The following is a 13508-nucleotide window of genomic DNA, read 5'->3' on the forward strand; positions in this document are numbered from 1 at the left end:
TGGGTTACGTGAAGGTAGAGGCCGAAGCGAACATCTCCAAGCAGGGAGAGGGACGCCTGACTGTGTATTGTGGGGTCCCGGGAGGGGAGCTCCGCGCTGAACCGGCCGCCAGCGCCGTTAGCACTTTTACTCGAGCCGTAAAAGACCCCTCGGCCTGTCAAAATTCGCCAGCGATGTTCTCGGAGGGGAGCTGCTCCGGTGCTTCGCGGTGGAGGTACAGCTGCCAACAGCGTCTTCCCACACAACACTCATTCTCACCAAAATACACCAAAGCTCCCGATTCACGATCTCGTAAAAGAGAAAATATTTGCATTAAATGGGCAGCGACAGGCAAAACTGGAATGACTGCCCCATCGTTTGAATTAAATCGTGCAGAGATACTAACAAAACTCAGCAAAGGAAGCTATATAATTTCCTCAAGTTTAAAAATAACTTGTTTTGTTTTCTGACAAGTGAGGTAATAGCGGGCCTCCGAGCTGGGCATATGCCGCTTTTGTAACTCATGAGAGGAGTAAACCCTTCTTCAGCTGCAGAACTGCTCTGTTCTGCCGTTAGGATGCACGTTCTGTTCATGTTTAGTATTTAATAGCTCCTTCAGCAACTAAAAGACAGGTAAGTTCAGACGATCTCCAACACAAATAAGGGGCTAGTGTAAGTAATTTACACGAGCAAGACAGGGTTTGCCAGCGTAGGCAATGGTCTGCAATAGACTAAGCAGTCCACACAAGCCCCAAACTATTAAGCCAGCTAGTTTTGCAATAAAAGATATTACCTGTCCCAACAAATTTTATCTCATTTCATTAGATAGCAAATCTACAACATTGCTAATCTACAGGAGAGTAAAATGCTAGCTGTTGAGAAAGCTTTTTTTTTTTTTTCTTTAAACAGCTGCTTTTTTTCCCCTCTTCTTACAGTTCAAGTTGAGAAGCATGCACGTCTATAGGCTTCTTGCAAGCCCTGTGGAGGAAGGTTCTAGTAACTTCTGTACTTCCTATTAAGAAATACATTTTTCTTACCTGCTGATTCAGCTTCTTTAGTTCTTAACTTCTTTTGAAAGTGTGTATATGACGGGCCCTGCTGATCTGAGCTTTAAACTAATACAAATAGAATAAGTCATATTTTCTACTCAGAAAGGCAGGCATCTTCTGTAAACCGCTGGCACAAAGTCAGTCTAAAATACTGCTGAATTTGAAGTTTTTATTACAGTTCTCATGCTGTTTACTTCATCTTAAGTGCATCACGTATGATGATGATAAGAGGTACTGACAACTCCTTAATAAATGAAATTTGATGGCCCTAAGTTGACATCAAGTATCCTTATGTATGTGGGTGACTTAGATTTTTCAGAAAGACTGTTTGTCTGAAACAAGTTATTTATGATGTCAAATACCTTCATTTTGGACGTTGACTAGCATTTTGTTTATTCTAAATATCTGTGAAAGAACAACTGAAATCATTAGTGGAATTCTTAATAAATAAGGTTTCTTTGAATCTTAGGAACACTAAGCAATGCCTGCAGCCACAAACCTTGTTTTAACTGTTATATGATAAACTACGGCTATCTTATCTTCTTTATCAATATTAGAATATACAAAGGCGTAAGTAATAGTTTGCAAATCAGTATTTAAGACTAATGTGCTGGAACAAACAGATAACCTTTTGGGTGCTTATGCCTTTCTTCAGGCCTGAAATAGGAGGAGCAAACTTAAGAAGTAATTCTCGGCTTGTACTAATTCCTCCCAATTTTAACTAGATATTCAGAACACTTGAAAACCAGACAGTTGGTACCTGGGGAACAGCTGAGAAATGAGACAGATGAGAAAGAGCACAGGCAGTAAGATAGTTCTATTTCTAAAAGGAAAGAGCAAGGCAGGTAAGTTATGGTTTGTGGAAAAAAAAGCAAGGGCAAGCATAAAGCAAATTTTTTTAAATTCAGAATTAAGGATTCAACTCACAGATTTGCCTTTGGAAGACATTCCACACATCCTCCCTTGAGGATCAGCGCTGAAGGCTCAGAGAGGTGGTAGACATTTTGCCAGAATCGCTCCTTATCTGGTAATAGCGTGGGTTTGTCCTTCATTAATGGGTTTATTCTGACATGTGACACACAGTTTCCATGACAGTTTTTGGTAAACTGAATGAAACATATTACTCCCTCTGAGCCCTACTCCCTCTTACTACCTCTATCCACAAACGTCTGGGTTATGACTTTAGTCCAGACCATTGCAGTTACCACGAAATCATGAAACATTTGTGCAAACATAGTCACGTTCTTTGGACTTAAATGATATTTGATGTACCTCTCTTAAGAACGCATTTCTATTACTACGAAAGCATTTTTACTGATGAGGAATCACTGATGAGATTTTAATTCTGGCTATATTTCTAGTCACATTTTATCAGTTGACAATTTGGATCATTTTTATGCCTTGATTTTTTCCAGCAATGGAAAAGAGCATATGGGATTTTAATGACACATTTTATCTGTGTAGATAAAATGCATAGTTGGTAGCCCTTCTTCCTTCTCACAACTGGATAATTTTAGCAAGCAGCAGACAGCCTGACCTTTGTTGGTCAGGCCAGATGCAATCTGCAGACAAATATAGGGTTCTAAATAATATCTTGGCTTCCCTTACACTGAAATCCTGTGACTCTGACAGATAATCAAGAACAAAACAATGTGATCGAGAACAGAATTAGCTGGCTGCTGATAAATTTTTGCTGCAGGGCACGCACGTAAGTAAGCACACACCGTTTAGTTACAGGGAGAAATAAAGAAGTTTTTTTAAGCAGTAAGATTTCTCTACTACCGTATATAATCGTCCAACTAAGTTTTTGAAGACCGGAAGAGAGTCCCAATCTTCTTAATCCAGGAATAAAAGGTTTACCAGTAGTTTTAAATGAGAAAAACTAAATAATATCACAAAATAATCATGACCTTACACTCTCCACATAATTCCTGGAAAAAATTCCTTAGGTAATTTGTATTTGAAAGTCATTTTCAAAGGTATCTGTTTTGAAAGTCATAATCTTCTGTCATACTTCTGCTTGACTCAAAGATATTTAAATATGAGCATCAAATTAAAAATTTCATTTGTTAAACTAACAACTCACAGATGATGCCAGTAGACAGGAAAGGAGGGAGGAAATTCTTTGTTTCTAGCACTAGCGTCTTGACAATTCTTCTATGGATTTAATCTGTATATCATTTAATAGGATTTAGAAGCCCAGATTTTAATTAGGACAGATTAATGGCCTAATCTGAGGAGAAAAGAAAAAAACACGGTCCCCTGAGAAACAAAATGTATTACCTTTAGTAGGTGTTTTGTGATATTCTCAGTAGGTTAAACACTGAGCACTAAGGGACTGTTGTCTAGACTTATGCCTTGGAGCCTGCTGGATTTGAGAAACCTGTTAAGATAATGTGTTTCAGGCGCAACATTCCTTCAGCGAGCTTCAGACCTACAGTAACAGGTTCCAAAAGCGATCTCATGATTGTGAGAAGCTGTTAGAATATGCAAACTGACAGGATCATCAGAATTCTTAGTAGTACATATGTTACTCTGAAAAAGAAATTAAAAAAAAGCAGCCTTCTACTCCCAATTTACAAAACATGCACAGTTGGGTCAATTATTTATTTATTTTTAAGGTTTTGGGTGTTTTTTTTCTGCACAACGTCACTTTTTATACATAATAATGAGACAGTATCAATCTTAGTTTTGATTTGTAGCATTCAGTATCAAAAGTATATCTGTAACATTTAAAAAGTTACATTTACAAAATTGGCACATTGTCTGAGTAAGATTTATTAAAGCTTTAGTAATAACATCTATACAATGTCTAGAAAAATACCGTTAGTTTTAAAACAAGCAGTATGAATTTTATTATACAGTACAAAGTCGGTGTTAGATGTCTCCAAAGATGATATTGTATTATAAATAATCATTTTAATCTCAGCTTAAAATATATTGTGTCAATTCTATCAGAAATGTTCAAGAAGACCTCATCCCTCTTCCAAGCTTTTGTCAAAACAGTATAATCCTCAAGATATTTTATACTACAGAATTCATTTTAACAAAATATTTACTGCAAAGTTCGTGATCGCCAAGATATAAAGCTAAAATACGTATTTCCAGCATAGCAGGAGGTAACCAGGAAGGCAAAGAACTGTAGAGAGAGGGGGAAAAAAAAAATATTAGGAAAAGAAATATATTTAAGAGCACTGTAATTTCTACGAAAGAAATAGCCAAGGGATTTGGAAAAAGGAGAAATAGCAGGCTGACGAAAATGGCACTCTTTCACCTCCTTGTACTTGTGTGGCCATTGCAGTCAACACTGTGTAAGTAACCTTATATTATGCGTAGAAATATGGGCCTAGAAGCAGAAAAAACATGGCATATTTCAACTCGTATCTCCACATTATACTGCCTCAGTATAGATCTTATAGACTGGACTCCCACCAATCCTATACTTGCTGATTGTAACATCAATTGCTGGTAAAGACTGAGGGATAGATAGCCCACGGGACAGTGTGAGCTCAAGCTAACACTCCTGCATTGCTGCGATGTTCCAGGAATTGCCTACAGCCCACCTGTACCTCAGTATGGCACACTGTGCATCAAAATAGCTTGTTTACAGAGAAAACTTGGATTCAAATGCAGGCCCAGTTAAGTTCACAAACAGCAGTACCGATTAGGTTACCAATTCCAGAGCTGCTCTATGATGAATAAAGGTACTCCTCAGTGCAAATAACAGTGATGGCAACCACGCTGAGATATCACTACTTTGTCAGAAACTGATTACAGAATAAGCCTTCTGTAGCAGGCTAGATTTATTTTATGTTTAAAGATTAAAACTACACAGTATCTATCAGTGGTGTTGCTTCTGCAGTCCTTGCAGCATATGCACACAGAAACCAAAGAACAGCTGTGAACTATTTCAGTTGTACTGATAAAGTCCAATTCAGTGCCAGTGGTTAAGTTCCTGTTAATCACTGCATGTTGTTCAAAATAGACAATGTTCAAAATGGTCTTACGATAAGACCAGAATGTTTTGTGCTGGTAACTGAACCAAATAAAGCTGATACTGCAAATAAGATTAACACTACTTTTCTTGGAGGTGAGCAGTGATAGGACAAGAGGGAACAAACCCAAGTTACAAGAAGGGAAATTTCAATTAGATATTGGGGGGGGGGGGGGAATCACAATGAGAGTACTCAAACATGGCAACAGAGGCCCGGAGGCGTTGTGGAATAGCCATCCTTGGAAACACTGAAAACTCAAGTGGACAAGGCCCTGGTAGCCTGATATAAGTTAGCCTTGTTTAAGGGGGGAGAGAGTTGGACCAGATGACCTCCAGAGGTCCCTTCCAGCCTAAAAATATTTTAGGATTCTACCAATGTTTCTTGCTTATATACCATCGTTGGCCTGGGTAGACACTTCAGCTCTGAGAGCAGGGCACTACTAAGCATGCATACAGGCAGTAAATCTAAGCCCTCCAACAGAGGGCTCTAGGTGAGCCTTGTCTAATGTAAATTTAATCCGTGGCACCAAAAACTGTAGATTGTGATGTAAAATATTATTACAATAGAAAATTGTAGCATTCTTCTTTGCCAATAATTTTGTTTCTTACGAAATAAAAGCTCCATCTGAAATCTAACAGAGAATGACTGTTGGGGATAGATTATTTGCTAAATTCTCACAAACGTCCATCCATGAAACCCTTAATAGGTTCAGAAAGCGCAAATCTACATTTAATAGTTTATTTAGACAGTGCATTAGATAAACACTATTAGGAGGTATTAGAAGAGATTCCAAACATCCCATGAGACACTGAGCATTTGTGCATTTTGTATAAAACCTGAATCAGCATGGAAGCTTATCTAGCAGCAAGCAAGTTCCTGTCAACAGCAATGGCTGAGTAACATCAATAGTTAACGAACTGCCAAGGGGAGAAGACCCTGAACACCACTGAAGTGACAGGGACGTAGTTATCCAATTCCCAAGACAAAAACAGAGCAGGCGTTCATAGCCGTATACGATAAGCTTCAGACAGAAGACAGGATTTGTGACTAGTCCAGAGAGGACGACTGCAGAAGCATGAACAGTCAACAAAGTAGCTGTAATTTGGAATTACTCTATACAATTGAATTTGACTAGCATTGCCACAACATGCAAAAAGTTCTTTTACGTTGTTTTTAACTTAGTTAGAGAATACATTCACCTACTCAGAAAGTGACAAGGCTCTTAAAAAAAAAAAGTTGTTTTTCACCCACATTGACTGACTGCTTTGGATTTCCAATCTAAGCAGTTAGACAGTAATGTCAGACTAATTAATGATTTGCATCCACTTTAAAACACTGGGAAGTTACATGATTTTTCAGGCATTGCCCACCCAACTCAGAAGAAAGATTATCAAAAGTTGAGGCTGTAACAGGAAGATCACTGTAGAAACAGCAATACCACTTCAGGACCTTCTCAAAGGCGCTGTGTATATGGCTCAGCCCACAAAAAGCTAAATGCACCTTATCCACATGCAAGCAAAGTTAGCTGAGTTAGTTTAAACTGCTTCTGAAGCTGTCCAGGTGCATTGAGGTGACTTGGTGCTCACTCAATCTGTTTTGTCTACTCTGATGTGCCAGGCTATAACCTCTGCCAGGGAGCTAGTAATAAATGGGGGCAAGAGAGGGGAAAAGCAGTATGATCTTAAAAACATTACAGCCTTTTCCAATGTGACTGTCATCTCCTGGTGGAATTTCTAGTCACCTCCAAAAACTATGAACTAAATTACAGATACCTATAGGTTTTGTGTGTGAGCTTCTGTATCAGTCTGCAGCTTTTCAAAATCCAGGACGCGTGCATTTCAACCCGCACTTCCAGTGAGCCTTCTTTTGATATAACTTTATTGGACATAGAACTGATTTAAACAAAAAATGAACTCACTGAAGAAGCTGCCCAGCTGTTGTAATTGTGACTGTCCAGTTCTTTGGTAACTGAAGACGCATCTACAATGGCAGCAATGAGGTACAAAATGAAGGCACTTCCATTAAAACACAGACCCTGTTGAAAAACCAAATGTAAGTAATTAATATGCACATGCATTTGTTACCATTTTCTATTCCAACATTACAAAACTCTCCTCTGAAACATAATGTATACATGTAATGTACACAAGAAACATGATTCTTAACTATTTTACCTTCTTCCCAGTTTCTATCTGTAACATTAAAATTTAACTGCTTATTTTGGAACATCCATAAACATTAAAGCACATTTTGGACAAACTGTTCTCTCCATCACACTAAATCCAGAAGAGCCTTGAAGTTGGTGTGCTGTGATTTTCCAAAAGTGAAAATAAGGACAAAAGTTTGGTTATCACAATCTAGTTGTTAGGCAGTAAGAACTACATGAAAAAAAAAAAAAGAAACAAAACAAAACTGCAATTTGATTACATTTCTAATCTACATAAAGATACACTGTAGGAATCAATAACTCATGGCATATGAAGAATATTTATAAAGCTTCCAAAACTTTGTTTCCTCCACTTCTGAAGGAGATAAAGAGGGTGTGATTTTTTCAGCTGTATTCTTCCACCTTTCAGTACCTTTCCCTTCTGCCTGTTTTTGAGAGGAGAAAGAAACAGATAAAACCACGGAGGAGAACAGTCTGAATGGACTATAGGGATCATCAAGAACCATCCATGGCAGATGCTCCATTTTCTCTTCCAAGAAGCAGGGTTAATGTCTCAGGGTACCTATGTTCATTACTAAGAAAGAAGCAAAACAGATAACATTGATCTCACATAACACTACAGAGAACAAACAAGAACAAGTTTATTTGGGTTTTGCATGTGAGAGAGAACAGGAAAGGAAGGGAGAACAGAAGTCTAAGAAGATGAAAGACAGATAAAAAGGTATTAAGTGTTTTTCTGAAGTATGTAATTTTAATACTTTGTCCTTTACATACTCACTACTTGGTCATGGCTATAGGAAGTTCATTCTTATTTAAAAAAAAAAAAAATCCCCCAAAACTCCACCCTTCTACTTGTCTAAGGCGTATGAATTTGGCCATAAAATATACTTTTAGTTCACTGGTGCCACGTTTAAGTGGAATACCCATGACATGCTTTGCACCTAGTGACAATTGCAGGAATTAGTAACTCAATTTAGACCAGGTCCTAATGTTGTACATGATCTGCTCCCTTCAGCTTCTGGCCCCATGTTTGCACTCCAGAGTGTCACACCTATATCATAACCCTTAACTCTGTTGCCCTAGTTGTCTCTAAATGTTACCATACTGGTGCAGTTCCAACTTACTAATTTCCATGGTGTCACCCAGTGGATGCTAGGAATATATGCCAATTATTCACTATTGAATTCACTAGTCACCAATTCTGGCAGAATCTAAAAAAAGAACTTCAGCCCAAGAAGAGAAGTTCAGAAGACAGTGACAACAGCCGTATCCACACCAGCAATTCCCTCAGTGCACCAAAGCATGGATCAACAGCTTGAAGTGGTTGGTATGGAAGCTCCTTACATCCATCTCCAGGACATTTGGTTCTGGCAGGGTTTACTTCAGACTCGGTAGAGTCTGGCCCACTGCCACATGCTCCCGTGACACACAGGGTTCAAAACTTTCTGAAGGGAAACCATTCCCCAAACACATGCTTTCTCAACTGCAGGCCCCTCCAGAGAGCAGCATGCTGTGCTGTCATCTGTCAACATGTCACTTGTCAGGTCACCACTGCCTATATGAGACTTCCCACGCAAAAAGCCTTCTTACAGTTTTCAGAGCAGGCTGAAGGGCATGGATGTCCTCCGGTGCTTCTTAAGTCCTTGCAGCTTCAGGACATTTGGAAAAGAGCCACCTACCCACCTTTCCCCAGGGAACTGCGGGCAGTGCCTCAGCACTCAGATGGAGTCCAAAGCCTGGCACTTGAGGTCTGATTCATACACTTATAAATGAGTGGGGTTTATCTCACCTATATCAGTTGATCTAATAAAAGGTATTATCTCTATCCACAGATCTCACCTCTCTTGTTTTATCTGGGCATTACAGTAATAAAATATCAAACTGCCGATTTTAGGATAAGATGCCAACAATTGGCAGGTTCAGGTGAACTTCCGTAAAGCACTGATTTTCACACTCCAAATTTGATTGCCTAGAGTATTTGTTGTTGTTATTTTTAGATTTCTCATTCCAAAAAGACTCAATTACCCTGGAAACTACAAATCCCTGCAATATCTTGTCATGTAGAAAAGAAAAAAGCACGTAATTTTTGAGAAGTGCTGCTCTGGGAAATAACACTGTTGGGGAAGATGGAATGCAATGCAAGTTGATTGGGCCTTTACTGCCAATATATTACTCAAACCAAATGGTTCATGCTAAATTACCATCTGCTTCTTAAATTCAAATTTACCAGATTTTAAAAGCTTCCATTGATTGTTTTAGCAAATAACTTGCACTATTAAGGAGAGTCAGTTTTGAAGCACGTCCTTTGGGTTAATTTGCAGTAAAAGTAACTGCATCTTAAGCAATTTGGTAACATGCTTAACCTGCAAAAAGTGGGTTTATGACAGAGAAGTCCAGATGTAATTTTGGATATTGCATACAATAGGCACAGTTTGAGCTAACTGTCGCCTAAGGAGGCAGAGCAATAACTAGCAGAGACTGAAATTCAGGGTACTTCAGAGAACAGGGGGAAGGTGGGCGTGAACTCACTCAAAAAGGTGTCATGCTCTCTTGAATGAAGACATTAACATCTCCCTGAAAAGAGACCTAACGTTCCTCTTGGCGAGCCAGGAGTGGCAGAGATCCAATTCAAAGGCTGTTCCCAACAGCTCCTTTAATACCTTAGGGCACAACAAGCTGGAAAGCAAGCATCTTTTATTTATTTTGCATTTATTTTCTCTTCATATTACCCTTTACTATAAAAGAAGACTACCTTTTGGACCTACATTTATGTGATCTTATCTACAATACGTTTGGAACTCAGAGTAAGAAATACACTCAATATGAAGTAGAAACAAATCAAATACTCCAGCTTGTCTAGCACATAGATCAGGGGCAAGTCATTTATGTGCAGCTGTTGTCTGATAATAGTGTTAAACTGATGAAAGAGGGATAATGACTAAAGCTGTATCCAAACAGATACGGAGATGCTTTCCCTTTGAATGTACTTTACTTATATCTAATGCAATGGGCAAAAAATACCCCACACCTTTAAATGGATCCAGACACATTACTACTGTAATTGAAATAATCCGACATTTCTGTAGCAGTGTTATAGCCTTAATGGCAATTGCTGGTCATGAAACTCGAAAACAAAGAAGCTATCTGAACGTAATCCTGGTTGTTCTTATTAGTAATTGCTATAGCTGGCTATTTATTACAGCAGCAAATGTAATAATATATACATATAGCTGATAACAAGCTGTTTGCAACAGAGAAGTCAAATATATTTTATCATAAAATTAACAGAATTCTAGTCAATAACCTTTAGCTATTAAAAAAAAAAACCACCAGTATCTCACTGTATCAGACAAATGCAAAGCTAAAATTTATAATAATTATTGGATGGGTCACAAATAGCCAGTTGGCTGAGATGACAATGACTTTCAGGATCTATTACCCTGAACACCAGCCTGTTATGAAAATCATGTAAAAATATACTGTTGAGAGATACAGCTAGGCAGGTTTGTTCAAACCACAAAAACTGGATCTGAATTTTAAGCGCCTGTGAAATTTTTCTGTAATTACATTAGCTGTTTATCTGATTTGCATTAAGTCTTGAGCTAAAAGCAAAGCATTACATGGCGTGTATTTTACATATATATCACACTGATTTTCAGCACCATTTTCACAGTAGGCCATATATGGATTGTCAGACTGTTGCTACCTCTGAACCACCTTTGCTTTTACTTTAGCAGAGGAAGACTCATGTTTTAAGAGCCAGGGTCCCACTTCCAATTCATGGTGTTGATTCAGGTAGGGATTTCTGCTGTTTAAGCCATATGGCCAGGTCTGTTAGCTCAGGGGCAGCAACAGACTCATTCTTCATGGGATGTAATCACTACAGGGAGAAAAAGAGGCCACTGTGCATAAGTATCAGTCACACACACATTATTAAAAATCAAGTCACTACATCAACTGCTGAACAAAGTGGTGAAACATCATAGGAAAAGCATTTTAAAAGTGTCTGGGTAGTATGAAGGTTAAACACTGCAGGTACGCAGCCACACAGTAATTAGGGAAAAATCTGCAAAAAGCACAAGTACAGTTGGTTAACTACACCCATAGAATGCATCAATATTTTATTCTCTTCATAACCCAGCAAACCTGAAACAACAAAGAATGGGTGTATTTACCACCGTGGTCCATGGCACCTGGGGGATCCTGGTGTAGGTCATTGTCATGTAGATGATCAGAAAGAAGACGGTGAGAACCCAGTAAAACACAGCTACAAACATCACCCAGCCGAAGGCTGGATATAGAAAGTATTCTGTTCCAGCAATCAGGGTCCACACCAGCAGCCCCAATACCTGCAAAAGTTACAAAGAAAGAAAACTGTTACACAGTCTTAGACCTCATACATTTGTTCTAGGTCAAGGAACAACACCACTGCCATTCACATAACCATTTGATAAGCTGAGTTGGGATGCTACACTGACAGAATACTAATCTAACAAAAAAAGAAGAACATATAAAACTGGTTTTGCTGTGGCAGGGTGTCACAAAGGGAAAAGCAGACCGAGGCATCTCAGTGTTGATTTAGCTCACCTTTAACTACTATGGAGCCATACTTGCAGTGGTTTTACAGCTAGCTCTCAAAAGGATTGCTTATTATAGCCTACCAGCTTACGTGCATGAAGGTAAATACCACTGTTTCGCAGTCAGCAACGTCACTTTAGAAACAGAAGCCTGTGAAGGACCACTGGGATCTTCAGGTCCCATCTGCCACAGTCATAGGTAACTGAGTAGTTGGGGTCTAGTTCAAAATGGTCCACACCTCTCTGTGGACTCACAGGCACCGTAGACACAAAACAACTCCTCGGACCTTATTATAAAAGGTAGTAGTAAAATATCAACAGCCACCACCACTGCAACATGCTGCTGGATGAGAGCAGGTCAGGTTGGGAATGCCATTACATTCCACAGTTCTGAAAACATCTCCCAGGTGACCTGGCCCCAAGTAGTAGACGAGAACTCACACTCAAGGAAAGTCCTCAAGCAAACCAGTCTGGGGAAAAACAACTCCCTCCTGATCCTGAATCTGGCAATCTGTTCACATCTAAGACATGAAGGAATACGTGAACCAGAGATTTTAACATAGTCTCTCCAGTTTTCTTTAGTTAGGTGATCTCCAATGCATTAAGAGCAGTGAGGAGCAAACAAAACGGAAGTCAAGTCATATGCCACAGGAAGAAAAATTGTGTGTTTTGCAAGTTGTCCAGCAATTAGAAAAACCTTAATTATAAAGAGAAAGGGATATTTTATACCTTAAAAACAAACACACACAAAACCCAACCCCCACCACACACACTTCACTGGAGTCAGATGTGGGAACTAAAATTCTTATATTTGAAACAAGGCTCATCTCCTTCTGCTAACTGGACTGTGGTGAAACTGCCTAGCAGTGAGAAATCAAAGGAAGACAAAATTACAGCAAACAGCAACACACTTATTTAACAGACAACAGCCATAGCTGGACAATCTAAAGAACCTTCTACCCCAATATTCTGTCTCTAGCAGTGCTTAACAACAGATGTCTGAAGAAATATATTAAGAATAGACCACGCAATAGTAATATTTCCTTGGACTACCTTCCTCAGCTCTCGGGAACATGCAGTGGAAGGACTTCTGAGCCTACGGTGGTATCTTTGTAATCAATAGCCCCTGACAGTGGCAGTGCTACAGCTTCATTTGCACAAGAGCTAATCCTGTTCCCATGCAAGTTGTTGGCCATGGTCCCATTTACTTTTCTGTTGCAGAATTGAACATGTAAACATTAATGATGAATCTCTAAACATTATATACAAGACAAAACTACACTGTTAAACAAAAGTTTATTGTAACCGGTCCTCCTAACTTTCAGCAGCTACCTGGTATCTGTTTATTTTGTCTTCAACTCATCCTCCAAACTGCCACCCAAACTTAATTCAGCCCTCAGTTTGTTGTCTTGTGTGTTCACAGTATACTCCTGTATATTATTTGTACATTCATCCACATCTGCGCCATGCATACATAAAAGCATTGCACAAATGTCTCTTCCGCTTTTTTTTTTTTTTTGGTCTTGTAATAAAGAAGGCACATAATGGTCTTTTAAAGAGCATTTTATCGGTGGTTTTCACCAATTCAGCAATTTCTCTTTAATAGGAAGCCCTAGAACTTGCTCGGACTGGGATAAAAATTCCTGCTTTCCGCAGCATACCAGAGGAGGGCAGCATTGCCTCACAAGAACAGTTCAAATAGCATTAACTGGGTAGTTTAAAATATACACTATTCCTTAAT

The 13508-nt window shown here is 38.9% G+C and overlaps 2 protein-coding genes across 2 annotated transcripts in view; both read right to left on the reverse strand.

Annotated features, from left to right (window-relative positions):
• The window catches only part of CMTM7 (CKLF-like MARVEL transmembrane domain containing 7), a 30597-nt gene extending 28334 nt beyond the window's left edge, over positions 1-2263 (reverse strand). Inside the window, exons 1-2 of the mRNA XM_009324208.1 lie at positions 2182-2263; positions 9-220 (exon numbers count right to left, since the gene is read on the reverse strand). Of these exons, the coding sequence (XP_009322483.1) occupies positions 9-220; positions 2182-2263 (294 nt within the window). The remainder of the gene's footprint in view (positions 1-8; positions 221-2181) is intronic.
• A 1354-nt stretch (positions 2264-3617) lies between these two features.
• On the reverse strand, positions 3618-12963 carry CMTM8 (CKLF-like MARVEL transmembrane domain containing 8). Its single transcript, XM_009324209.1, has 4 exons — positions 12868-12963; positions 11366-11539; positions 6942-7058; positions 3618-4167 (listed from the first exon to the last, which is right to left on the reverse strand). Exons 1-4 carry the CDS (start codon positions 12961-12963, stop codon positions 4084-4086), a joined length of 471 nt encoding a protein of 156 aa, XP_009322484.1. The 3' UTR covers positions 3618-4083.
• Positions 12964-13508: the final 545 nt, after the last annotated feature.

This window comes from Pygoscelis adeliae, unplaced genomic scaffold (assembly GCF_000699105.1).
Source record: "Pygoscelis adeliae isolate BGI_AS28 unplaced genomic scaffold, ASM69910v1 Scaffold25, whole genome shotgun sequence".
NCBI classification, from domain to species: Eukaryota; Metazoa; Chordata; class Aves; order Sphenisciformes; family Spheniscidae; genus Pygoscelis; species Pygoscelis adeliae.